The sequence below is a fragment of the Oncorhynchus kisutch genome, linkage group LG13 (genome assembly GCF_002021735.2).
Source record: "Oncorhynchus kisutch isolate 150728-3 linkage group LG13, Okis_V2, whole genome shotgun sequence".
In the NCBI taxonomy this organism is placed as follows: domain Eukaryota; kingdom Metazoa; phylum Chordata; class Actinopteri; order Salmoniformes; family Salmonidae; genus Oncorhynchus; species Oncorhynchus kisutch.
In genome coordinates, this window is record NC_034186.2 from 32746419 (window position 1) to 32772663 (window position 26245).

At 45.0% G+C, this 26245-nt stretch overlaps 1 protein-coding gene across 2 annotated transcripts in view; it reads right to left on the minus strand.

Moving 5' to 3' along the window:
* Positions 1-26245, minus strand: part of gpc1a (glypican 1a) — a 75674-nt gene that overhangs the window by 34456 nt on the left and 14973 nt on the right. The window contains exon 1 of one of the 2 annotated variants that reach the window (XM_020499076.2): positions 23985-24845. The exons of the other annotated variant lie outside the window; for it this stretch is intronic. Coding sequence (XP_020354665.1) covers positions 23985-24141 — 157 coding nt within the window. The 5' untranslated portion in view covers positions 24142-24845. Of the gene's footprint in view, positions 1-23984; positions 24846-26245 lie in introns of those variants that run through there. 2 annotated transcript variants of the gene reach the window in all.

Below are 26245 nucleotides of genomic sequence, written 5' to 3' on the forward strand. Positions count from 1 at the left end.
AAACAGACTCCAACCTCTCCACAATGGCCAAGACCAGAGAGCTGTGTAAGGACATCAGGGTTAAATTGTAGACCTGCACAAGGCTGGGATGGGCTACAGGACAATAGGCAAGCAACTTGGTGAGAAGGCAACAACTGTTGGCACAATTATTAGAAAATGGAAGAAGTTCAAGATGACGGTCAATCACCCTCGGTTTGGGGCTCCATGCAAGATCTCACCTCGTGGGGCATCAATGATCATGAGGAAGGTGAGGGATCAGCCCAGAACTACACGGCAGGACCTGGTCAATGACCTGAAGAGAGCTGGGACCACAGTCTCAAAGAAAACCATTAGTAACACACTACGCCGTCATGGATTAAAATCCTGCAGCGCACGCAAGGTCCCCCTGCTCAAGCCAGCGCATGTCCAGGCCCATCTGAAGTTTGCCAATGACCATCTGGATGATCCAGAGGAGGAATGGGAGAAGGTCATGTGGTGAGACAAAAATAAAGCTTTTTGGTCTAAACTCCACTCGCCGTGTTTGGAGGAAGAAGAAGGATGAGTACAACCCCAAGACACCATCCCAACCGTGAAGCATGGAGGTGGAAACATCATTCTTTGGGGATGTTTTTCTGCAAAGGGGACAGGACGACTGCACCATATTGAGGGGAGGATGGATGGGGCCATGTATCGCGAGATCTTGGCCAACAACCTCCTTCCCTCAGTAAGAGCATTGAAGATGGGTCGTGGCTGGGTCTTCCAGCATGACTACGACCCGAAACACACAGCCAGGGCAACTAAGGAGTGGCTCCGTAAGAAGCATCTCAAGGTCCTGGAGTGGCCTAGCCAGTCTCCAGACCTGAACCCAATAGAATACCTTTGGAGGGAGCTGAAAGTCTGTATTGCCCAGCGATAGCCCCGAAACCTGAAGGATCTGGAGAAGGTCTGTATGGAGGAGTGGGCCAAAATCCCTGCTGCAGTGTGTGCAAACCTGGTCAAGAACTATAGGAAACTATGATCTCTGTAATTGCAAACAAAGGTTTCTGTAGGTTCCCAAATTTTAAGTTCTGCATTTTTGATGTATCAAATACTTATGTCATGCAATAAAATGCTAATTAATTACTTAAAAATCATACAATGTGATTTTCTGGAGTTTTGTTTTAGATTCCGTCTCTCACAGTTGAAGTGTACCTATGATAAAAATGACAGATCTCTACATGCTTTGTAAGTAGGAAAACCTGCAAAATCGTCAGTGTATCAAATACTTGTTCTCCCCACTGTATATACAGTATATATATAAACTCATCAAAAAAAGGTCCTCTCACAGACAACTGCGTTTATTTTCAGCAAACTTAATGTGTAAATATTTGTATGTTTGTATGAACATAACAAGATTCAACAACTGAGACCTGAACTGAACAAGTTCCACAGACATGTGACAAACAGAAATGGAATAATGTGTCCCTGAACAAAGGGGGGATCAAAATCAAAAGTAACAGTCAGTATATGATGTGGCCACCAGCTGCATTAAGTTGGTTGGTTGCTGTTTCTCATATCTCCCTCCCTCCTCTCTACTCCCTGTGTCACTCACTCATAGTATGGCCCCTCCCCCTGCTAGTAGCTTTAAAAAATTATGTTCTACTGCTTCCCTCACTCAGATTGGATCGGGTCTGGATCCAACCAGGTCTATAAGGAACAGGTCTAGTTGTCCTCGGGTCCGTTCAGAACATGTATCTATATATATATATTTTTTTTAATTTATGCATATCGGGTCCGGGTGGGAATGCACCAGGTCCATTTCAGAATGGGTCCAAAAAGACTTCTACTCTATTTTCAAAACTTCATAGAGAAATACCAACCTGTGTCTTGAGAATACAGAGCACACTGGACAGTAGAAACCTTTTAAAACAGCATTGAACCATTTTCTCAGACATAAGCACTTTAATTATAAAACATGTACATAATGAATATCACAATCTAGTGTTGTTAACCTACATGTCCCATCCTTTCCCGCTACAGATCCCTCTGTTAACCAACCAACTTTCCTTCTTCTCATTCCTCCCTGTATTCTTAAAAGCCTTCTGTGGGGCTCGGACTAAATACCACAGCGAGCATGAACACAGTTCGAGCCTGAACAGGAGCACAGGGCATGGTTCCAAATCCCCCTTGGTAATGGCGAGAAAACCACGTCGTCGTGCTAGCCCATCTCATTTTGTGAAAGAGAGGCATTCAGACGCAGAGCCGAAAAAATGTCAGGCTGCAAATTTGTTTGAGCTCTATTCAGCCTCCAGCCAAGTCTTCAAAGATAAATGGATGCATCTGAATGGCAGCCAAACAAGCTATATAAAGCTAAATACAAACAATAGAATGAAGTTAGGCTATCTTACTGTAGATCCTATCAACTTAGTTAATCAACTCGGGCCTAAACAGGCACAAATAGCCATTTGCACTCCAAAAGGCAAGAACCAAGGTGATAATACTGCAGGTTAAAAGCTGGACGTTCTGCAATGGCTGAAGTTGACCAAAGTGATGAGATAAATACCTGATGTAAGTAGGCTAGGCTATATCCACATATGGCCATTTGAAAAGCTAGTGTTGAAACACAGATCATTCCAGATGGGTGTCTCATGGTCAGAGTCACACGGAGATAAGCGCCTTCGTTAAGTCTGACCTTGTTTTCAGATTTGGATCTGTGTGGATCACAGTGGATCTGAGCTTTACAGAAACAATTGGTCTCAATTAAGCGGTTCAGTGCATTTAACAAACACAACACAGACATAATACCCATCAGCCTTATGAGCCACAGCGGATGGACACAGAGGATATGAGGGGTGAGCAAGTGCATGCAATACACAGACACACACACCACAATATCAATGTAAAAGAAGGCAACATGTCAAAGTTGCTCATGTTGAAATCAGCTAGAAATCCTTGAACTTATTGGCATTACAGCATGTTTGAATTGAATACAAGAGATTTAATGTAATGGCTTGCTTTCACTATTCAGTCAATTCTGATCTCTCTACTGTCTCAACCTTCCCAATTCAGAGCACCTTTCAGAACACCTTTCCTCACAGCATCTTTTCTCCTAATTTCCCAACCTCCACATCCCCTCTAACCTTTCCTTTATTTCTGCCCTTGTTCATTATCACCTCTTTCCCTCCATCACTCCACCTCTTCTCCCTATTTGCCAGTCGTGACATCCGCCTAATGCCTCCAGGTTGGTTGCCCCCTGCAGAGTCTGCTGGAGTTGAAAGTAAGCCACAGGAAGTATTTTGAGTCTGCAGCATCTCACCTTCATTTTAAGAGCTGGTGCCCTTTGACCTGTGGGCTCATAAAGCCGTCGCACTCGCACAATAAACGGGATTGACGGCCGCCCTGTGGCTCGCCTCTTTGTGTGCCACAAGAGATGACATCAAAGCAGGTCTGGTGCGCTCTATAAAATGCCAATAAGTGCAATTTAATGTATTTCTTCAGTAGTTTTGTATTCCCTCCCTTCCTTTATAAATGAACATGTTAGTCAAGTGCAGGTTTTTTATATCATGCTTGTTACAGACGGCATAATGAGGGGTGGAGGGACTGTGTATGTGTATGTGAGTTTCCAGAGCTATGGAACACTCTCTGAGGTCGGACTCTACCCTGTTCTTTTAAAAAAAGCACCTGTATCTGATTAAGTATGCACATGGCCAGCCTCCGAATATATTTTTATTACCTTAGGAGGAGGAAAGAGGGAGGAAAGAACGATAAACCTGTAATGGAGGTGTCTAATGAGGCCTCATGATCCTATTAGGGCTGGAGAATCAGTGGTTGCAGACGGGAGTGGTTTCCCCCTCTACATCACTTCACATTAAGTAAGGACTCCTGAGAGCCCTGTGGTCTTCTATCATGTCTTTTCAAGCATCCCGAAATAGTCTCTCTGACTTCAATAAATGAGAAGAAACAGAGAAAACTAAGGGCTCGTATAAATGGTTGAACGGACCTGTGAAGGTCCATTGTATTTGGGTTAAAGATTGAAATGTAAAAAATATTCAGTGTCATTAGCATGATGACGTGACCGGCGAAACTTTGCTTCTTGAGAGTCCAATATCTTGACAACTATTTGGGACGGTACCAATAGTGGACTCATGAAAAAAATACCAAAATATAGTTTTTGAGTGGATTTTCCCTTTAAGTGTAATATAGATATGCACAAAAAACTTAATGGGAGACATTGCAAAGAGGGAAAAACAACACTTTGGGTGAAACATTCCTGGGATTATAAGTTTATAAGTCCAAAAATACATCACTGCTCGGCATCAACCCTGGCCTGTCTGCACCCGTGTGTGTGTGTGTGTGTGTGTGTGTGTGTGTGTGTGTGTGTGTGTGTGTGTGTGTGTGTGTGCGTGCATGCGTGTGTGCGTGCATGCGTGTGTATGTGTGTGTGTACGTGTTTGTGTACACAGCAAGTTGAGGGTATAATAATGTAATTCTATGTAATTGTACCAAGCCCTTAAAGCCATTTCTTAAGCAAGCTAGTATTTTATTCCTCATCCCTCTGAGGCTGTAAATATAAGCAACTTGTGTCATGCTGTGTGGTTATGGGTGTCTTCTAAGAAGCATCTTTATATCATTCTACTTCAGGGTGTTGTATTCAGTCAATTACTGCTGTTGGTTTCTCAATGAGCAGTTACATACTGGTGGTAAGAATGTTTACCAGAAAGCAGAATGTGTTTGCCAAGGCATTAGATATAAGTTATCTTCAGAAAGTATTCAGAACACTTGACTTGTGATAAATTCAGTCCACCTGTGGTAAATTCAATTGATTGGACATGATTTGGAAAGGCACACACCTGTCAATATAAGGTCCCACAGTTGACAGTGCATGTCAGAGCAAAAACCAAGCCATGAGGTTGAAGGAATTGTCCGTAGAGCTCCGAGACAGAATTGTGTCGAGGCACAATTCTTGGGAAGTGTACCAAAACAGTTATGCAGCGTTGAAGGTCCCCAAGAACACAGCGGCCTCCATTATTAAGTTTGTAACCACCAAGACCCTTCCTAGATAGCTGACTGCCCAGCCAAACTGAGCGATCGGGGGAGAAGGGCCTTGGTTAGAGAGGTGACCAAGAACCCAATAGTCACTCTGACAAAGCTCCAGAGTTCTTCTGTGGAGATGGGAGAACCTTCCAGAAGGACAACCATCTCTGCAGCACTTCACCAATCAGGCCTTTATGGTAGAGTGGCCAGACGGAAGCTACTCCTCAGTAAAAGGCACATGACAGCCCGCTTGGAGTTTGCCAAAAAGCACCTAAAGACTCTCTCAGACCAAGAGAAACAAGATTCTCTGGTCTGATGAAACCAAGATTGAACTCTTTTGAATGCCAAGCGTCAGGTCTGGAAGAAACTTGGCACCATCCCTACGGTGAAGCATGGTGGTGGCAGCATCATGCTGTGGGGATGTTTTTCAGTGGCAGGGACTGGGAGACTAGTCAGGATTGAGGAAAAGATGAACGGAGCAAAGTACAGAGATCCTTGATGAAAACTTGCTCCAGAGCACTCAGGACCTCAGACTAGGGCGAATGTTCACCTTTCAACAGGACAACGACCCTAAGCACACAGCCAATACAATGCAGGAGTGGCTTAGGGACAAGTCACTGAATATTCTAGAGTGGCCCAGCCAGAGCCCGGACTTGAACCCGATCGAACATCTCTGGAGAGACCTGAAAATAGCTGTGCAGCAACACTCCCCATCCAACGTGACAGAGCTTGAGAGGATCTGCAGAGAAGAATGGGAGAAACTCCCCAAATACAGGTGTGCCAAGCTTGTAGCGTCACACCCAAAAAGACTCGAGGCTGTAATCACTGCCAAAGGTGCTTCAACAAAGTACTGAGTAAAGGGTCTGAATACTTATGTAAATAAGTATTTCGTTTTGAATTTTTTATAAATTAGTAAAAAATTCTAACATCCTGTTTTTGCTTTCTCATTATGGGGTATTGTGTGTAGATTGGTGAGGGGGAAAAAAACGATTTAATCCATTTTAGAATAAGGCTGTAACCCACCAAAATGTGGAAAAAGTCAAGGGGTCTGAATACTTTCCCAAGGCACTGTAAATATATAAAAAATATTGTTTTTCCCAATGTCATGCTATAGGGGAGGCGACTTCATGCTATGAAACAGTTGACAGTTAACTTGGGTAAGAGAGATAATGACCCACTACACCAGAGCTGAATACAGATGGCCAGCTACAGTATACTGGTAAAAACCAACTGTGTGGGTCAAAATGATAGGAGAGAAATGTAACACTTTATTTGTATCATCCCCTACAAATGATGCGTGGATGTTAAAACTGTTAGCAAACTATCAGTTCCACATGTCCCTGACAGAATAGTGGGAGAAGGATGAGAGACCAAAAGACTTCTCTGATCACAAGATCAAGATCCTTATTTGAGGGCATCACAACTGCACAGCATCCAAGCTATATATTATCTGGACGGAATGACAGCTGTACAAAGACGTTCATGACGTGCATTTCACAGATGATCTGATGCTTTGTACTGTTGTAGATACTGGAGCGACAAAGAGAAAAATATGGATTAAATCCCACAGGTCATGGAGACGGTCTTAAACTGCCATGCTCAATGCTCATAAACACTGGATTACAGTTCTGAGATTGTGGCGAGATTATTAATGTTTTAAAGACATCCTAATCCCTCCATAATAAGGCAGAGGAAAACCCTTGGCAGGCCTAAGTGTGGTTGGTTGAGGGCACATTTTTGAGAGAGAGTGAGAGAGAGAAAGGAAGAAAGCGCGCTAGATGAAGAGAGAGAGAGAGACAGAGAGAGAGAGAGACAGTTGAGCATGTGTGCAGTGAGTAAACGTGAGTTATGGAGAAGAAAGAGGAGAAGTGTACATGAGAAGAAGAGGAAAATCGATGAGTAAGAGGTATGAAGTTGAGTGAGTGAAAGTAGGAGGTATTAAATCCCATAACACACACTGGCACATGCTTGTCCCAGCAAAACAGCTCTCACTGAAGTGGCATGAACTAGCCGACCAGCCAGACTTGAATATAAACTCTGGAATAGCTAAGCTTTTTACTGAAACATGGGTAATTATAGGTCTCTCTCTCAGAATACATCTTTGAGTCCAAACCCCAGACATGTAAACGAGGACTTCCCTTAACCAGTTTAGACTCAGCTAGAACACTGCTTCGTTTTCAAGGAAACATAGCAACAGACGCTTATGAATTATGTGTGTTTGTCTAACTATGTGGAAGTTTGTTTACTGTAAATGTTGTTGATCTTGTTGAAGTTTGTATGTGTCTGTGTTAGGGGGATATAGAGCCACCCACACAAATAATGTGTAGTGCACCTAAAAGAGCCAATAAGATTGGAAGACAGGGTTTGGACCAACCAGCTAATTCTTCCAATCTGAAACCTGTAAAGGGCTTATCTAATCAGGTGTACGAACAGGAGGCTCTGAGATAAGCAGTCTCACTGATTACATCTGTGGCTCGTGACCTCATGGTGAGGACGAAGGCCATCCTGTAGCCTCTGTGAGGACACTGCATGCTACACTGAGCAACGCTACTTAGCTAACCTCTCCCTCAGGCTATTTTGACTATAGTCTGCACCTGTAGACATGAATAAGGAAGCTCATCCTGTTACACCCTATTGTACTATACATTACCTGTTGATACCTCAAGGGCATACTGAACTTGGATAACTGTGAACCTATGCAAAGACATAAAACATCATAATTCCAGATTGTCATGTATGATGAGTGTCAGCAGTAAAGGCATTATCATCCTACTGTATTAAAGGTGCAATATGCAGAAATCGCTCCGCCATTTCCTGGTTGCAAAAACTATAATAGTTTGCATAATTTCAGTTTTTGCAGCTTTAACTGTTATGATCCATAAATTATATAGAAAGATCTTATATTTCTAAATACGTGATTTCTGAGCTGCACAGCGGAAAGCATGGGAGCTGCATGAAATTCTTTATTACATACTTTTATAGACCATTCGCTCGTTCAACATTTGCCAGCCACTCGCTGCCTCTTCAATACAACCGCAAAGGAAAGCATGTGTACTTTATTGAATCCCTAGCATGAATCACAGATCATGTGGCTTCATTAACTTAACAGACTAGCACCAATCAAGAGGCCCACATCAAACATCAGCAGATGAACTGAGGAAGAAAGGAGGAAGAAACACAGACTAATAATAGCATCCAACATTACAGATGTAAAATGGAACACAGGAGCAAGAGGGAGCATGAAAACTGGGAAGAGAGATTAGAGGAGGAACAAAGGAGTTGGAGAGGAAGGGAAACAAGATAACGAGAGGGCGAGAATAGGAGGAACAAAGAGAGAGAGGGGCAAGAAGAAACACTACTGGCAACCAAGACAAGGGAAGAGAGGAGGAGACAGGGATGGGATCCAAGAAGAAGAGGAATATGGAGGGAGGGATGAAAAAGAGAGAGCGCAAGCTGCAAAGGCTGTCAAGGAGAGATGGAGAGTGCCGTCCTCAGTCCTGCTACCTTTAAAATACATAGGAGCGTCTCCTCCCACCGGAGGAAGACTTCAAACATCATGAAAAATTTACAGCCAAAGGCTTTTAACAAGCCTGCCCTAAGACCCTACCAAATACACACACACACACACACACACACACACACACACACACACACACACACACACACACCTCAAAAGCACAACACAGCCACTCCCAGTCCCAAACACACACACACAAACAGAATACTTCACCCACAAAGTACAATCTATAAAACAACTTTGGCACCAGAACCAAGAGAAGGACACAAAACCAAAAGACAAACTAAACACAGTCATGTGAATACACCCATAACAAGCATACTAATTCAAAAACTGCACAGCCCAAGTGGAATACATAGCACATGTAGTGATAAACAGAGAGGTGAATCTGCACGAAACTAGAACAAAACAAGACCGTGATTTGGGCGATTTTATTTAAAAAAATATATCTCCTTTGGAGGAAAGATTGCTGATATACACTGAGTGTACAAAACATTAGGAACATACATATTTTTTTGCAGTCAGAACAGACTCAATTTGTTGGGGCAGGGACTCTACAAGGTGTCAAAAACTTTTCACAGGGATGCTGGCCCATGTTGACTCCAATGCTTCCCACAGTTGTGTCAAGTTGGCTGGGTGTCCTTTGGGTGATGGACCATTCTTGATACACACGGTAAACTGCTGTGAAATACACAGCAGCGTTGCAGTTCTTGACACACTCAAACTGGTGCGTCAATACCCTGTTCAAAGACACTTAAATCTTTTGTTTTGACGATTCGCCCTCTGAATGGCACACATACACAATCCATGTCACAATTGTCTCAAGGCTTAAAAATCCTTATTTAACCTGTCTCCTCCCCTTCACCTACACCGATTGAAGTGGATTTAACAGGTGACCTCAATAAGGGATCACAGCTTTCACCTGGATTCACCTGGTCAGTCTATGTCACGTGTCAAACTCATTCCATGGAGGGACAAGAGTTTCTGCGGGTTTTCACTCCACCCTTATTCTTGATTGATGAATTAAGGTCACTAACTAGTCATTTCAAAATACTGATTTCAATAACAATTTCCTCACATTAATTCATGAATATGAATATTGAAAATAACATTTTTTATTTGGTAAATGTTTTAAACTTCAATTAATTATTTCTCAATTATGCTTTCAGATAAAATGGTCAAATATGCATTACCAATCAAAAGTTCGAACACATCATTCCTCATTCCAGGGTTTTTCTTTATTTTTACTATTTTCTACATTGTAGAATGATAGTGAAGACATCAAAACTATGAAATAACACAGTAACCAAAAAGTAAAAATAAAGAAAAACCCTTGAATGAGTAGGTGTCCAAACTTTTGACTGGTACTGTATGTCAACAATCCTTCCTCCAAATGACTGTTCCATTGCCTTGTTTTGTTCTAGTTTCGTGAGGAATCACCCTGAGGTCTCTCATTGTGGCAGGTGAGCTCACATTATAATTCACCTGCACGGCACAGATAAACATTTATTTTAAAAAGCCACCTGAGTAGCCCTGCAGCGAGAAACAATGTTGTGATAAGGTTTTCTATGCGCTGCTGCACTGTTTGAACGATTGAGTGAGCAGCTGATCGCTGATGGGTGTTCTTCTGCTAGAGACTTTGGACAGCATCAATGTCCTCCCTGACACATGGAAAATCCTCCACCATACAAAGCAGCTACAATAGGAAAAAAAGTAAACACTACTTACTGTATGTGTGCTTAAAAAGTGTACACAGACGCTGCTCTAGGACTACACACCTCTATGTTAGGAATGTATCAATGACAGTATCTAGCTGTAATCATCTAGCTGTAATCAATACAATGCTCTTTCAGATTGATTTCCTTATAGTATCGTGAATCAGGTTTTGTTACAGTATTTTGTTCAGAATAAATCCTATCTCAATGTGAAGGTGGGGAGCGATCCAGTTTGAGTCAGTTCAATAGAACGTTACAGTGGTAAAAGCCTAGACTTAGGCCCTATATTTAAACCCTCAATGACAATATCAGAAACGCTAAAGGCCACTCACTTTCTCAGGATACAGGATACATTGCAAGTTCACATGTGGTGGTGAAATAGTGTCATTCTCCTTGCATGTGAAAAGGTGGTGTTAAAATGTTGCAGTAGCAATGTTTCCAAATATGGAATTGCAAATTAAATAATGCCGATCTGTAAAAGGGTAACTTAGCCTACCCTAGTGTTACAAATAATGATTTCTTAATTCTGAGCCATCCATTCGGAGTTACTGCTGCAGGCGCACGCCTCTCTTCTGCATATGTTGGTCAGTGACCATTGGATGAAGCCCAGCAAAAATAATAGAGAAGCTAGAGCTCTGTGTCTCCTTATTTATCCTTTTTAACATGTTAAAATTAGCGCTGTAAGAGTTTCAGTTAACTCAAGTAAACGTTGTAATTTTAGTGCAATAATGTTTGGGGGCGCATTGTCTGAAAGTGTTCAAAATACACTGAAACATCCAAATGACATCATCTATACAGCTAACAACAACCATGTTGTTTCAGATTTACAAAACAAGTTGACTTTCAAGTTAAAGAAAATGTGTTTATCAATTTACCTGATTTGTCTGACCGTTAGTTTGCAAATTTATTGTAATGCTTTTTGTAAAAAAAATATAGTAAATTACAGCATAATTTGAGCAAATTATGAATTTGCGATTAATCATGATTAGTTACAACAAATCCTGCAATAAACTTGTTTGACAGCCCTAGTTGACATTAACCTTTTACTGCAGTGGGCTAAATCAGGTTTACACAGTGTTTCTTGGTAGTCTTAAACTAATCTACTTAGAAACAAAAGTATACAGCTCACACACATGATTACAAAAAAGAAGACACCTGTGCCGAAAAACCATGTTTCTTCATTGGGTTTTTTTGTGATTTTTTTAAGGGAGAGTGTGCAAGAGAGTAAAGAGGAGACAAAAACTAAGTCAATAATTGGAGACATTATTATTTATTAGTTTCCATAGCTCTGTTTGGAGTAAGAGTGTGAAGCAGCAGGAACTCAGGAGACACCATGGATGTTGGAGGAGAATGGTTCATTTAGGGCAATAATTGGCCAAACGAAAGCCATTAACATTCAGCACAAGGTGTTATGCTCTCTCATGTTTCTCACAGTGGATGTGAAGGCAGGCAATGGCTGTAAGAGCATTACGATGAGTGAGGGGTGCCATCTTGGCACTGACAGAGTACGATTGTCGATCCCTGTCACTTCCTTCCCCTTCAATTCACTTCCCCTCCCAGGCTTCACTTTCAATACTAAACTAATCTGCCCGCAAATTTGGTGAGGAAGGAAACTCAATTAATATTGACAGAGCCCAAACGACAGGACCGTGACCACGTTTCCCTGTAAATTATTCAAAAACTTGGAAATGTGCTCAATTTCAGTGCAGCAATTGACTGCGATAAACACACATGTGGTACAGCGAATACTGATATGCTGCCGAAAGAGCACAGCCAAACAAGAGTATCTGCCTAACTTCAACTGAACCAAGAAGCACAAACACAACCAGGCCTGAAGCCAGCACCACCTCATGAGCACTGACAACACAACACTCTCGCTCTGTTTATTTAATGCTCGGTATATATTACATACCGTAGGAGTTGAGGACCAACTAAAGGGAACCACAGGTATTAGATGTTTATGTGTTTATGGCCAGTAGTTCTTCTCGGTAGCAGTGAAAATAAGTTGTTTAGCAACAAAACTGGCAAGTGTGCAACTATGTGGCAAAACAGACAGGTTTGGCTTAGATTGTTGGCAACATGTAAAATATATTTAATCTCCAAATATTTATTGAAAACATAAATTGATTTTCACAATGAGCACTTGTATACCATTAGCAAACACTCTTATCCAGAAAGAATTCAGGATTAAGTGCCTTGCTCAAGGTCACATCGATCTTTCGGTTACTGGTCCAATGCTCTTAACCGCTATGCTACCTGCCACCCCACTTGTTGGTTCTCAAATAGCTAGCTAGTGAATGTTTTGCCATTGACATTAAATTAGTCAAAACAAGACAAGGTATCAAGAAGAAGATAAACTTGCTGAAACAAGCCACCTACGATTCCCCACATGGAAGCTTCTTGTCATTGTTGCTATCCAGCTGACTGTCCAGAATCATAACAAAGCATGGCTTTGGGCCCCATCGATGCGAGTGCATCATTTTCGTGACGTCAGCCAACCCATCTATTTCGATGTGAAAAGCAGCTTTCATGGTTCCTTGTCGGAGCTCAGGGGCCTGAGAACCGCCTCTCTTTATCACACCAGTGATTAAGTCTATTGATTTCCTCAGGAAAAAGAAGCTGCTGGGAGTCAGGCCTGGCTACAAGGCTGATCAGGTTGGTGTAGCAGTTGGGAAAGAGGAAACTCATAGTAGCTTGATTAACACAGTTGTACTGTAACAGCTTTCAGATGTCTTCCTCAATGAATGCAACTGAAGTCGATGAAAGTAAACAATGTAAAGAAACATTTAAAAACGTGGGACTGTCCAACCTTTTCATTATAATATCAGGTATGTATCTGGAGTCTGACTTCAACGGTTGTCTGATGATTCATCGTGTTCTCAGGAAGGAAGGCAGCAGTCTGAAGGCCCAAGCTGGAACACTTCCATATTTTATGTAGCTTATCTTGTGTTATTCATGTTTTATGAGTTCTTTTTCACATCAGTGGCACAACATACAATATGCCCCGACGCAGGTGAAGCATGGGGAAACAAAATCAGGTCATGGAGTCATTAACCTGGTTCTGTCATATGAGTGCATCCACAGTAAATGAGACAGGGAACCCATGTTCATGAATAAAATGTCCTCCCTGGAAGAGGTGTTACCATTCAGTACGCGTTAAAGAGCGACTGAAAGCACCAATTCCGCATGTGTTTCTCTGTTGCTTATTAATAAAAATTTGATTTCAGTCTTGGGAGTGTGGTTCGATGTGACAGTTACTGATATTTGTCCCCCATGAGACGCCATAGGAACAGGTCAGTAATACTTCCTCAAAAGTCAGTATTACTTCCTCAAAATAGTCAGAATTATTCTAAGATATACATACATTGCATTAGGATTACTGATAAAGTGTTATTTGGGTTTTTAACTGGATTCGTTCTGACATTTGTGATTTTTTGTTTCTAGTTTTTGATTATCATTTGTGTACTTGTTTGACATTTTTGCTGCACTGTTAGGAGCTAGTAACACAGGCATTTCGCTGCACCAGCTATAACATATGCTAAACTGTGTAAGTGCCTAATATACTTTGATTTGAGATTACTCAAGAAATCTGTAATTCATTTTTTTGTTTTTGCAGATGAGGTTTCAGTCACACAATTGTACATCTAGCTAAGGTGTTTGGTCCAGTATTTCTCAAGTTTAAAAATGCGCAATGTGTTGTCTTATGTAAACAAAGTCTGACCTGCTCAGCTACTGGACCGCAATCTCTGTTTATACCCTGTTGGTGGGCAAGTGGGCACTGTCTAAATCAAAACCCAAACCTCAAGTAAGTCATGATGGACTCTTGTACACAAATCTCACAAACCTCTGATTTTTTGCATTATGATCCAAATTAACCTACTTGCATTTCTTAGTCAATTCTGGCACTGGAATACATGTTTCTGATTAATACTGATGTCACATATGTCGTTTTCAACGAGAGAAGTTAGTTCTCATGTTCAAGTTCAGTTCTGCTTTAAACTCACACAAGCACATAGGGCTGTGATGGTCAGAGAATTTTGGATGACGGTAATTTGCCAGCCAAGTGACCGTAATGACCGTTCAAATAGCAAAAAAATATAAAGTAGTCTATATATATAAATATAAATATATATGTTGTTTTTTTACTCACATTTCCTCCTCTCCTGCATGTGCTGGAATTGAAATAATGAATAAGACGGGCATCCCCATTCAAGTCAACGATGGCATAATGGGTGATCTGGTGGCCATTGCGAGTGTACCCATAGGAGCCAATCAGCAATTAAAATGATGTGCTAAAATATGGGTCAGTACCCTAAACCCTAACCTTACCCTAACAATAACCCTTACCGTAACCATTTAAAATGACAACTGAAATGGGGTATGGATGTCCCAATGATCCCTGATAGCATGGACACTAAAATACTGTATGTGCTGGGATTTATTGAATCAACTCAACTGACATTACAAAAAAAGACATGCCATTGCATGAGCCATATCAGTTAACATCATTTGAATGAACATTCTACATTAATATGGAAATTATTATATCACAATACCAGGCAGCCATTGTGAGGGTACCCATAAGTATACCAGTGAGTTAGAGGCTCCATACCCGTTCTAATAATTATATTTCTATGTGTGCTGCTTCTCCATGGTGGGGGGTGTTGCCTAGGCAACCAAAGACTGGTTTGCTTGTTTCAGCAATGAGCAACAAAAGCCCCGTTTCGACTGCCACTTAACATTAGGACCAAATTCGAGCTAGGTCGAGGGAAACCTAGGCCAGCGCAGCCCAGTCACATGCTTACCAGACCGGACACGTCGCGTGCGCGAGCGTCGCTAAATAAATTTAGAAATCCATGTTATTAAATTATTGCACCCCACACTCCTCGCGCGCGCCAACGAGCGTCTACGAGGCCAAGGGCTAAAATAGAACTCATTCCTATTTCTGACGCAGATCGCGCTGAAAGTCCTGCCTCTCCCATCTCCTCATTGGTTTATAGAAGCTGGTACCCACGTGCCATCTTCTCATTGGTTATACCCACGTGGGTGACTGAAAGACGAACTCTTTTGCCAGTAGTCGTGGTAATACAATGAAAGTTTAGATGCGATCACCATATAAATTAAACGATTAAAAAGCCTGGAAGGAGGAGAGATGACTAGAAACGTTTCGGTTGGCCGTTTTAAATAGGACAAATTAACGTTAGCTAGCAAGTGCAAGCTAACTAGCTAAATTGCCATACATGTTTAATGCTTTTCGACCTGTTCCCAAATGAATTGGCACTGGTTCAGAGTTTGTTTTGATATTTTAACCTGCGTGTCGTGATCGCATTTGGTGGGGGGGACAAAATAAAATTATGCACGGGCTGGTGACGCCATTACTATATAACCACCAAGCTAATCACTGCAGACACAAAGATTAACTCGTTTTTTTAAATAATATTTTTTATAAATAAAACGTTTAGCTCGCTCATCTGGGCTTGTTGCTGTTAGCGTGCATAGTCCGACATGACACGAATTACCACCATAGCTGAATCCTTCATAAATATTTGCACTACATAATCAACTTTTATGAAAACAGTCAGCCCTCAAATGCTAGCTACCTAATTTAGCTAGCAAATCGGAGATTAAACAAGCTAGCTAACGGGAATTTTAGCTGGCCAGGTAGTATTTAAAGCTAGCTAGCTACATAATATCCAACCTGTCATCTGGTTTGCTTGGTTAGCTAGCTACCTACTATAGCAAGCAAGGTAGGGATTCAGCTAGCTAGTCTGTTATGCTAACCCTTTAGCTGGCTAGTCAACGTCAGCAAGCTACACATATGGCTCTTCAGTCTGGCTGGCACTTACACGAGTATGTGTAACGTTAGTTACAGCGTGGTGAGGATGAAATACATTATTCAATATCTTGATAGTTAGCAACATTAGCGAAGCCAGTTGCAGTCACATATTGGCCACCTAGCAACATGACCTCGTGTCTAATTTCTGGAGGCAGTGGAAACTCAATTTCGAAGTGCCAATGGAAACAGGGCTAAAGTTTCATCAAGTTATTAAGAGTCATGTTAAGGCCGAAACAGTCCCAACCACACAAATGCCCGGCTGTCCTTTCTTCAGTCAGCTGTTGGTTCCACAATTTGTTGTTTGTTATGATGGTCTTTATCCATAACCGTCGTTTACACGTTAATTGTGCCAGCCCTACACACACACTCATAGCTTCAACCTGAATGGAGGAAATAAGAACCTTTCTTTGTTAAGGGCAACAGTGAACAATGAGGGATTATTGTCTGTTTATGGGGTGTTGCTACAATAATCTCAGATGTTAGTAAGACTAAATACATAGATAAGGCAAAAGTACACACATCAAACTAATTTACATTTTTCAAAACATAGATCAGTATCTACAGAACAAATTTGCTTTTTGTCTAGCCCACTGTCACATACAGGGAAGGTGTAAAACGATTTCATGTTTCAATCTGGGCCTCAACTGAATGATATTGAAGCCCCAGGGCATGATGCTGATGTGGTGTTAAAGGGAGAGTGGGAGCATTTAATGGCAGATATAACGAATCACATCTCCTGGACGTCATGAAAAACGACAATCTATATCCATTCCTGAGCTGCGGTCGCTACTTTGTTTTGCAGATAAATAAAAGATGACAGACCCTGAATGATTCACACTGGGCATATTCAATGTTTTCCCCTTGCTTTCAAAATGTCATTGAGACTGAATGAAGTGACCTTCAAATTCCCTGCAGAGCCCATTGGCAATTTCCCCTCTACTACCCTCTTAGCTCTGTGTACATAATACACAGCCAACAGGAGACTCAGAAACCTATTGCAACTCTGCAATAATTGCAAAGGTGTGTACGTGCGTGAGTGTGTGCTACATGTATGTGTACGTGCGTGGTTATGCATGTGCGTGTATGAGTTATTAGTTATGGAGGATGGCACAACAAAGTGTCTAATATAAAGGGTGACTGCTTCAGAGGTTGACATTGCCTACTAATCACTGTGATAAAACATGTTGCTTTGCGTGATGCTGGATGTGAAGACTGGCAGCCCACCTCCTACACTGTTCTGTTAATGGCTCTTCATCTGCATGGCTGTTTTGATCATTCATCCTGGAATATTAACTGTCTACTCACAGTAATTTTGAATATTGCTGTGTGTGTGTATGCATGTGTGTCTGTATTTCTCAGTTATCCATATAAATCACTATATATTTTAAAGGAAAGTTTGGTTATGCTCATCAAGCCATGACATCACACCAGAACACAGTCAATATGATTATGTGATGACACCATTTTTGCTGATGGACTAACGTTCAGATAAGGCAGTTTAGAGGGAGGCCTTGTCTAATGGAGAGTAGCATTAGGGAGAGAAGTCCAAAGGTTAAACATGAAACACATTGAATCTCAGCCAATAGACTGCCGAAAGGTACTTATCACAATGGGAGGCCGTTCCTTCTCTTGTTAAAACAAAAGCTGTACCTGCTGCATGCCGACCCGGTAGCGACGAGCCTATCGTTTCTACTAGTAGAATCACAATGCTTATCAGTGGCTGACAACTTGACTTTGAGCCAATCAGAGAGCACGAAACCCCACGTGAGGAGCCAACAAAAAGAAGAAAAACAAATGGGGTATTTTCTACATACATCCACAGGTGAGCCAGTCCCGATTCATATTTTATTTAACTAGGCAAGTCAGTTAAGAACAAATTCGTATTTACAATGACGGCCTACCGGGGAACAGTGGGTTAACTTGGGTTAACTGCCTTGTTCAGGGGCAGAACGACAGATTTTTACCTTGACAGCTCGGGGGTTCCATCCAGCAACCTTTTGGTTATTGGCCCAACGCTATAACCACTAGGCTACCTGACACCCATCATATGGAATGTGGGCTATTGGATGGTAGTTAGCTAGTGCACAGACGCAATGCACACAACACTAAATACTTCCTCCAAACTAGCTAACCACTGTAGCTAGTATTGACATAATTACATCATAATGGATTAGCTAGGGCGCGTTCGTAAATTCACTCTGGCTATCTACTACGATTTCAGAGCACTCTCGTCTGAGTGTGGTAGAGCTCAGAATAACTGACGAATTTACGAACACTCAACACCCGTTGAATATGGCCGGTGTCAGTAAATGTCTGCAAATTAATTTGATCTAAATTTAATTGTTGCCAACAGCAAGTCACCAATGCTCTGGATAACAAAAAAACAGCCTAACCAACTCTACTAGGGCGAGTAAAATTGTCAGAGTGAGGTGTTCTCACATTTGTGTCTGGAAGTAGCTAGTAAGCTAGCCAACGTTCGCCAGTTAGCATGGGTGCTTGACTGCCGTTGTGAAGCCAGAACACTCGGATCAACCCTTATTCTGGCCAGAGTGTCCAGTGTGCGCTCTGAGCGCTTCGAGAGAGAAACGCTCTGAATTTACGAATGGACAATTTGACAACGCTCTGAATTTAAGAACGCCCAGAGGGCACACTGAGCGCACTCTGGCACTCCAGATTGAATTTACGAACGCACCCCTAGTTTCAATTAAACATCTGCCTATGGGCGGCAGGGTAGCCTAGTGGTTAGAGCGTTGGACTAGTAACCGAAAGGTTGCAAGTTTGAATCCCCGAGCTGACAAGGTACAAATCTGTCGTTCTGCCCCTGAACAGGAAGTTAACCCACGGTTCCTAGGCCGTCATTGAAAATAAGAATTTGTTCTTAACTGACTTGCCTAGTTAAATAAAGGTAAAATAAAAAAAATAAAAATAAAATATGTTAGCTGCTGAGTTAGTGCAGTGCTTAGCGAGCTATGTTGTGCTAGCTAGTGAATATGCTAACGTTAGCTAGCTAAACATTTGGCTATGGGCTGGCACTGGCAGTGTGGGTTTATGGAGAGTGAATTAAATTGTTTCTTTGTAATCTTGCTAGGTAGTTATCTAGCTGGGGTCATCTGGCTAGTATCATCAAGGACTTTCTTCACCCTTTGAGAACAAAATCTGGATAGAGACAAAAAGGATTCTACTTCATATATGGCACCCCTTAAGGCACCCTTAAGGTACAGTCAAAAGTTTGGACAAACCTACTGATTCAAAAAGGGGTTTCTTCCTCTCTAGGTTTCTTCCTAGGTTTTGGCCTTTCTAGGGAGTTTTTCCTAGCCACCGTGCTTCTACATCTGCATTGCTTGCTGTTTGGGGATTTTAGGCTGGGTTTCAGTACAGCACTTTGAGATATCAGCTGATGTACGAAGGGCTATATAAATACATTTGATTTGATTTGATTTGATGATCTGGTTTGCGCTTAGCGGGACTATCATTTGTTTTCCAACAGGGCAATGACCCAAAACACACTTCCAGGCAGTGTAAAGGCTATTTGAGCAAGAAGGAGAGTGATGGAGTGCTGCATCAGATGACCTGGCCTCATCAATCACCCAACCCAATTGAGATGGTTTGGGATGAGTTGGACAGGCGCCGCCAGAGTCTCCCGCCTGTCTGGCGCCGCCAGAGTCTCCCGCCTGGCCAGAGTCTCCCGCCCGTTCGGTGCCGCCAGAGTCCCCCGCCTGTCCAGAGTCTCCTGGCTGTCCAGAGTCTCCCGCCTGTCCGGCGCCTGTCCAGAGTCTCCCGCCTGTCCGGCGCCTGTCCAGAGTCTCCCGCCTGTCCGGCGCCTGTCCAGAGTCTCCTGCCTGTCCAGAGTCTCCCGCCTGTCCGGCGCCTGTCCAGAGTCTCCCGCCTGTCCAGAGTCTCCCGCCTGTCCGGCGCCTGTCCAGAGTCTCCCGCCTGTTCAGAGTCTCCCGCCTGTCCAGAGTCTCCCGCCTGTCCGGCGCCTGTCCAGAGTCTCCCGCCTGTCCAGAGTCTCCAGCCTGTCCAGAGTCTCCCGCCTGTCCGGCGCCTGGCCAGAGTTTCCCGCCCGTTCGGTGCCGCCAGAGTCTCCCGCCCGTCCGGCGCCAGAGTCCCCCGCCTGTCCAGAGTCTCCCGCCTGTCCGGCACCTGTCCAGAGTCTCCCGCCTGTCCGGCGCCTGTCCAGAGTCTCCCGCCTGTCCGGCACCTGTCCAGAGTCTCCCGCCTGTCCAGAGTCTCCAGCCTGTCCAGAGTCTCCCGCCTGTCCGGCGCCGCCAGCCTGTCCAGAGTCTCCCGCCTGTCCGGCGCCTGGCCAGAGTTTCCCGCCCGTTCGGTGCCGCCAGAGTCTCCCGCCCGTCCGGCGCCAGAGTCCCCCGCCTGTCCAGAGTCTCTCGCCTGTCCAGAGTCTCCCGCCTGTCCGGCACCTGTCCAGAGTCTCCCGCCTGTCCGGCGCCTGTCCAGAGTCTCCCGCCTGTCCGGCACCTGTCCAGAGTCTCCCGCCTGTCCAGAGTCTCCGCCTGTCCGGCGCCTGTCCAGAGTCTCCCGCCTGTCCAGAGTCTCCAGCCTGTCCAGAGTCTCCCGTCTGTCCGGCGCCTGTCCAGAGTCTCCCGCCTGTCCGGCGCCGCCAGTGTCTCCCGCCTGTCTCCCGCCTGTCCAGAGTCTCCCGCCTGTCCGTCGCCTGTCCAGAGTCTCCCACCTGTCCAGAGTCTCCCGCCTGTCCGGCGCCTGTCCAGAGTCTCCCGCCTGTCCAGAGTCTCCCGCCTGTCCGGCGCCTGTCCAGAGTCTCCCGCCTGTCCAGAGTCTCCCGCCTGTCCGGCGCCTGTCCAGAGTCTCCCGCCTGTCCAGAGTCTCCCGCCTGTCCGGCGCCTGTCCAGAGTCTCCCGCCTGTCCAGAGTCTCCAGCCTGTCCAGAGTCTCCTGCCTGTCTGGCGCCTGTCCAGAGTCTCCCGCCTGTCCGGCACCTGTCCAGAGTCTCCCGCCTGTCCGGCGCCTGTCCAGAGTCTCCCGCCTGTCCAGCACCTGTCCAGAGTCTCCCGCCTGTCCAGAGTCTCCGCCTGTCCGGCGCCTGTCCAGAGTCTCCCGCCTGTCCAGAGTCTCCAGCCTGTCCAGAGTCTCCCGTCTGTCCGGCGCCTGTCCAGAGTCTCCCGCCTGTCCGGCGCCGCCAGTGTCTCCCGCCTGTCTCCCGCCTGTCCAGAGTCTCCCGCCTGTCCGTCGCCTGTCCAGAGTCTCCCGCCTGTCCAGAGTCTCCCACCTGTCCAGAGTCTCCCGCCTGTCCAGAGTCTCCCGCCTGTCCGGCGCCTGTCCAGAGTCTCCCGCCTGTCCAGAGTCTCCCGCCTGTCCAGAGTCTCCCGCCTGTCCGGCGCCTGTCCAGAGTCTCCCGCCTGTCCAGAGTCTCCAGCCTGTCCAGAGTCTCCCGCCTGTCCGGCGCCTGTCCAGAGTCTCCCGCCTGTCCGGCGCCGCCAGCCTGTCCAGAGTCTCCCGCCTGTCCGGCACCTGGCCAGAGTTTCCCGCCCGTTCGGTGCCAGAGTCCCCCACCTGTCCAGAGTCTCTCGCCTGTCCAGAGTCTCCCGCCTGTCCGGCACCTGTCCAGAGTCTCCCGCCTGTCCGGCGCCTGTCCAGAGTCTCCCGCCTGTCCAGCACCTGTCCAGAGTCTCCCGCCTGTCCAGAGTCTCCGCCTGTCCGGCGCCTGTCCAGAGTCTCCCGCCTGTCCAGAGTCTCCAGCCTGTCCAGAGTCTCCCGTCTGTCCGGCGCCTGTCCAGAGTCTCCCGCCTGTCCGGCGCCGCCAGTGTCTCCCGCCTGTCTCCCGCCTGTCCAGAGTCTCCCGCCTGTCCGGCGCCGCCAGTGTCTCCCGCCTGTCTCCCGCCTGTCCAGAGTCTCCCGCCTGTCCGTCGCCTGTCCAGAGTCTCCCGCCTGTCCAGAGTCTCCCACCTGTCCAGAGTCTCCCGCCTGTCCAGAGTCTCCCGCCTGTCCGGCGCCTGTCCAGAGTCTCCCGCCTGTCCAGAGTCTCCCGCCTGTCCAGAGTCTCCCGCCTGTCCGGCGCCTGTCCAGAGTCTCCCGCCTGTCCAGAGTCTCCCGCCTGTCCGGCGCCTGTCCAGAGTCTCCCGCCTGTCCAGAGTCTCCCGCCTGTCCAGAGTCTCCAGCCTGTCCAGAGTCTCCTGCCTGTCCGGCGCCTGTCCAGAGTCTCCCGCCTGTCCGGCACCTGTCCAGAGTCTCCCGCCTGTCCAGAGTCTCCCGCCTGTCCAGAGTCTGCCACCTGTCCGGAGTCTGTCCAGATTCTCCCGCCTGTCCAGAGTCTCTTGCCAGTCCGTCGCCTGTCCAGAGTCTCCCGCCTGTCCGGCGCCTGTCCAGAGTCTCCCGCCTGTCCGGCGCCTGTCCAGAGTCTCCCGCCTGTCCGGCGCCGCCAGTGTCTCCCGCCTGTCCAGAGTCTCCCGCCTGTCCGGCGCCTGTCCAGAGTCTCCCGCCTGTCCGGCGCCACCAGAGTCTCCTGCCTGTCCATAGGCACCACTCACTCCAGACTTGACCATCAGTCCAGTGGCTTCCTCTAGTCCGGGGTAGGTGGTGAGGGTTCCCGCTCCAGAGACATTACGTAAGTGGGCCGAGTCAGAACTGGTCCACGTCCCTCACCAGAACCACCACCTCGGAGTTATGCCCACCCAGACCCTCCCATATAGGCTTAGGTGTGCGGCCGGGAGTCCACACCTTTGGGGGTGGGGGGGGGGGGGGTGGTACTGTCACGCCCTGACCTTAGTATTCTTTGTTTTCTTCATTATTTTGGTTAGGTCAGGGTGTGACAAGGGGTGGTTTGTTGTGTTTTGTCCTGTCTAGGGTTTTTGTATGTTTATGGGGTTGTCTACTAGTCTAGGTGTTTTGTTCGTCTATGGTTGCCTAGATTGGTTCTCAATTAGAGGCAGCTGTTTATCGTTGTCTCTGATTGGGAACCATATTTAGGCAGCCATATTCCTTGGGTAATTCGTGGGTGATTGTCTATGCGTTAGTTGCCTATGTCTGCACTTTTCATATATAGCTTCACGTTCGTTTTGTTGTTTTGTAGGTTTGTTTTGAGTGTTCTTCGTTTCATTAAATAAGAAGATTTATTCATCTCACGCTGCGCCTTGGTCTCTTCCATACAATGAACAGCTAGCTTGGAATCTAGACCTTCAGCAACACACATGGACATGCGTTGTCAAACAACGCTACTGCCACCTTCTGGTTTGGAGTATTTTAAGAAGGCTGAGTGCCAAGACTTTCATGGTCTTTGCTGTGTGAACATAAAAAATATTGACTGCTGACACTGTTCAGAGTTACTAAGTAGGACCTACTGTCAGCAGACAAATGTTTGACAATCCTACTGGTGTGTCTGAGCTATTAAACGAACAGGCAGGACATTTGAGTGGCAGTTAAATCTAATTACCATACAAAAGGTTATTAGTTCAAAAATACTGTACTGAATGTTGAGCCTGAAATAGAATGTAAGTTCTACCACACTTTGCCTCTTGGTTATACCATGCTTTCTTTTATCCACGTGACTGAAAACAAGTGATGCACTCTCAGGTAGGCCTACAAAATTATAATGGATGATGATGCTGATGTTTTTTTTGGTTGAATTCTTTTTGTGTACCACATCTAAAAGTATTATATTGATGCCAGGCCCAACCCTATGTGAAAACAGCAGAGCACTTTGAGAAGCTCTTTTCAGCTGAAGTGTGCAACTTCGGGGCTATAGCTGCACATGGAGAGTGTACTTGTAGAGGTAGATACAGTAGCCTATATTAGCTGACCGCTCACTACCTTATTGCCCTCAATCGTGTCTTGTGCTCATTATTTAACGTTCACACCGGAAGCAAAAATTATACTAAATTGTATACAATTATTTAATTAACTAGTTGCGTGAAAAAGGTAACAGTATGGCTACAAAATGCACCGTTACTTACCAGATATCTCTGTCTGTGGCACCCCGTTGAGGGTGAAGCCTTTCCCGCTGTAGAACTGTCGGACATCCGAACAGCTCCGGGCTTTACTGTTCGCATTGTCCGCCGACAACGGGACAGCGGATAGAAAAAAGAATAGAAGAGCCGGTAGGAAATCCATACTGACAACCAAACAGCAAGGTGTAGATCCAAGAGAACGAGTCGAGGCAATTAAAAGAAGACCTACAAAGCCTCGTATGGCATCCAACCGGTAGATAAAGCCTTCCTTGGCAGTGTATCTCGCTTTGGCGCCGAGGATACAGCTGCAAACACCAGCTGAGCAATCTGTCAGCTCTCCCCGGAGTCCTGTGACGACGTGCGATTCTGGTGCACGCTGTGACTGTCAAGATCAGCCTGTCCTCGCAGTGGTGAGTCTACTAGACAGAACCGCTCACAAATAAATATCAAATTAATTACTGTAACACGTGTAATCCAAATCCACCAATAAAACGTAGAAAATAAAGGCTCTGCTTTTGTCTGTGAATATTCACAATAATCTTGGATTAAAGTGAATTACATGGATCAGGTGAACTCCTTTACAAATAACGGAGATGTGTCAGAGAGAAAAGCCGAGTGTTGTGAGCTGAGCACGTAGCACAGCCTGTAGGATTGGAGCGGATTGGAGACGCGCTGGGATACCCGGGCTGGTTTTACTGCGGAGCAGCTGTTTAGGTCCTGCCCTGCAGAGAACAGAGGATGACACAACCTGCAGGCCAGTGCGCCTCTACCTGCAAGTGCAGCCCTTTTATATTAGACATCGCAGCAATCTTTATACAATAGCCAATACCATCCTACTTATTTTTGGTGAAAGACGTGTATCATTCTAGAAACATTTCTGGAGATTTCGCGTTATGGAGATCAAATGCCTTTACTATTGGCTCTTGAAATCCACATCTTGGCTACTGGATGGGATAACATGACGACAATAGGACAATACTCTGTGTTCACCTGTATGAGTGCTGTTCGTAATCAATATTTTATACACAGATGCTCACAAGACACAATGACAAGACCATAGGATCTCTATGGAAAAGTCCACAGGAGAATGGTGGCACCTTAATTGGGGAGGACAGGCTCGTGGTAATGGCTGGAGTGGTAATAAGTGATAAATCAAACACATGGTTTCCATTCCATTTGCTGTCTTATTTTGAGCCTTCCTCCCCTCAGTTGCCTCCACTGGACAAGACTCATGAGCCTTGAACGAAGCATCTTTATTCATTCTCTACACATATTCCTACTGACATAGGCCTACTGTACTGTATACACTAATTTCCAATCTGATTCTTTGCAGGGCACTAATGTAGCCTACAGAAGCCTGAGAGAGGGGAGTTTTACCCATCACAGTGGATGGGAGGTCTGACCAGCCACTAAGCTGTAGAAAGGCCACTGGCATGTGTGAGGTGACAGTGTAATTGCATGTACAGGGGACAAATGTAGTCTCTCACTAACCACACTGTAATCCCTGTTAATAGCAGTAACAGTGTAGCCTCCCAGGATCTGTACTGGATTAACATGGTGTTGTGGGTTGAGACATGGCCCTTTGTGTGAGTGTGTGTATGTGTTTTAATGTGTGTGTGTATGTGTGGTTTGTATGCATGTGTTGTGTGGTAGAAGTATGAAACTCAGGCCTATGTAGGTCTACAAAGCAAGACAGTTAGAAGATAGAAAGGTCAAGGCACTGATTTCTGTCTGTTTAGGCTCTTGGAATAGTTCTCTCTCTCAATTATTTTTTTTTCAATTCAAGGGGCTTTATTGGCATGGGAAACATGTGTTAACATTGCCAAAGCAAGTGAGGTAGATAATATACAAAAGTGAAATAAACAATAAAAATTAACAGTAAACATTACACATACAGAAGTTTCAAAACAATAGACATTACAAATGTGATATTATATATATACAGTGTTGCAACGATGTACAAATGGTTAAGGGTACACAAGGGAAAATAAATAAGCATAAATATGGGTTGTATTTACAATGGTGTTTGTTCTTCACTGGTTGCCCTTTTCTTGCGGCAACAGGTAACAAATCTTGCTGCTGTGATGGCACACTGTGGAATTGGGAGTTTATCAAAATTGGATTTGTTTTCGAATTCTTTGTGGATCTGTGTAATCTGAGGGAAATATGTCTCTCTAATATGGTCATTGGGCAGGAGGTTAGGAAGTGCAGCTCAGTTTCCACCTCATTTTGTGGGCAGTGAGCACATAGCATGTCTTCTCTTGAGA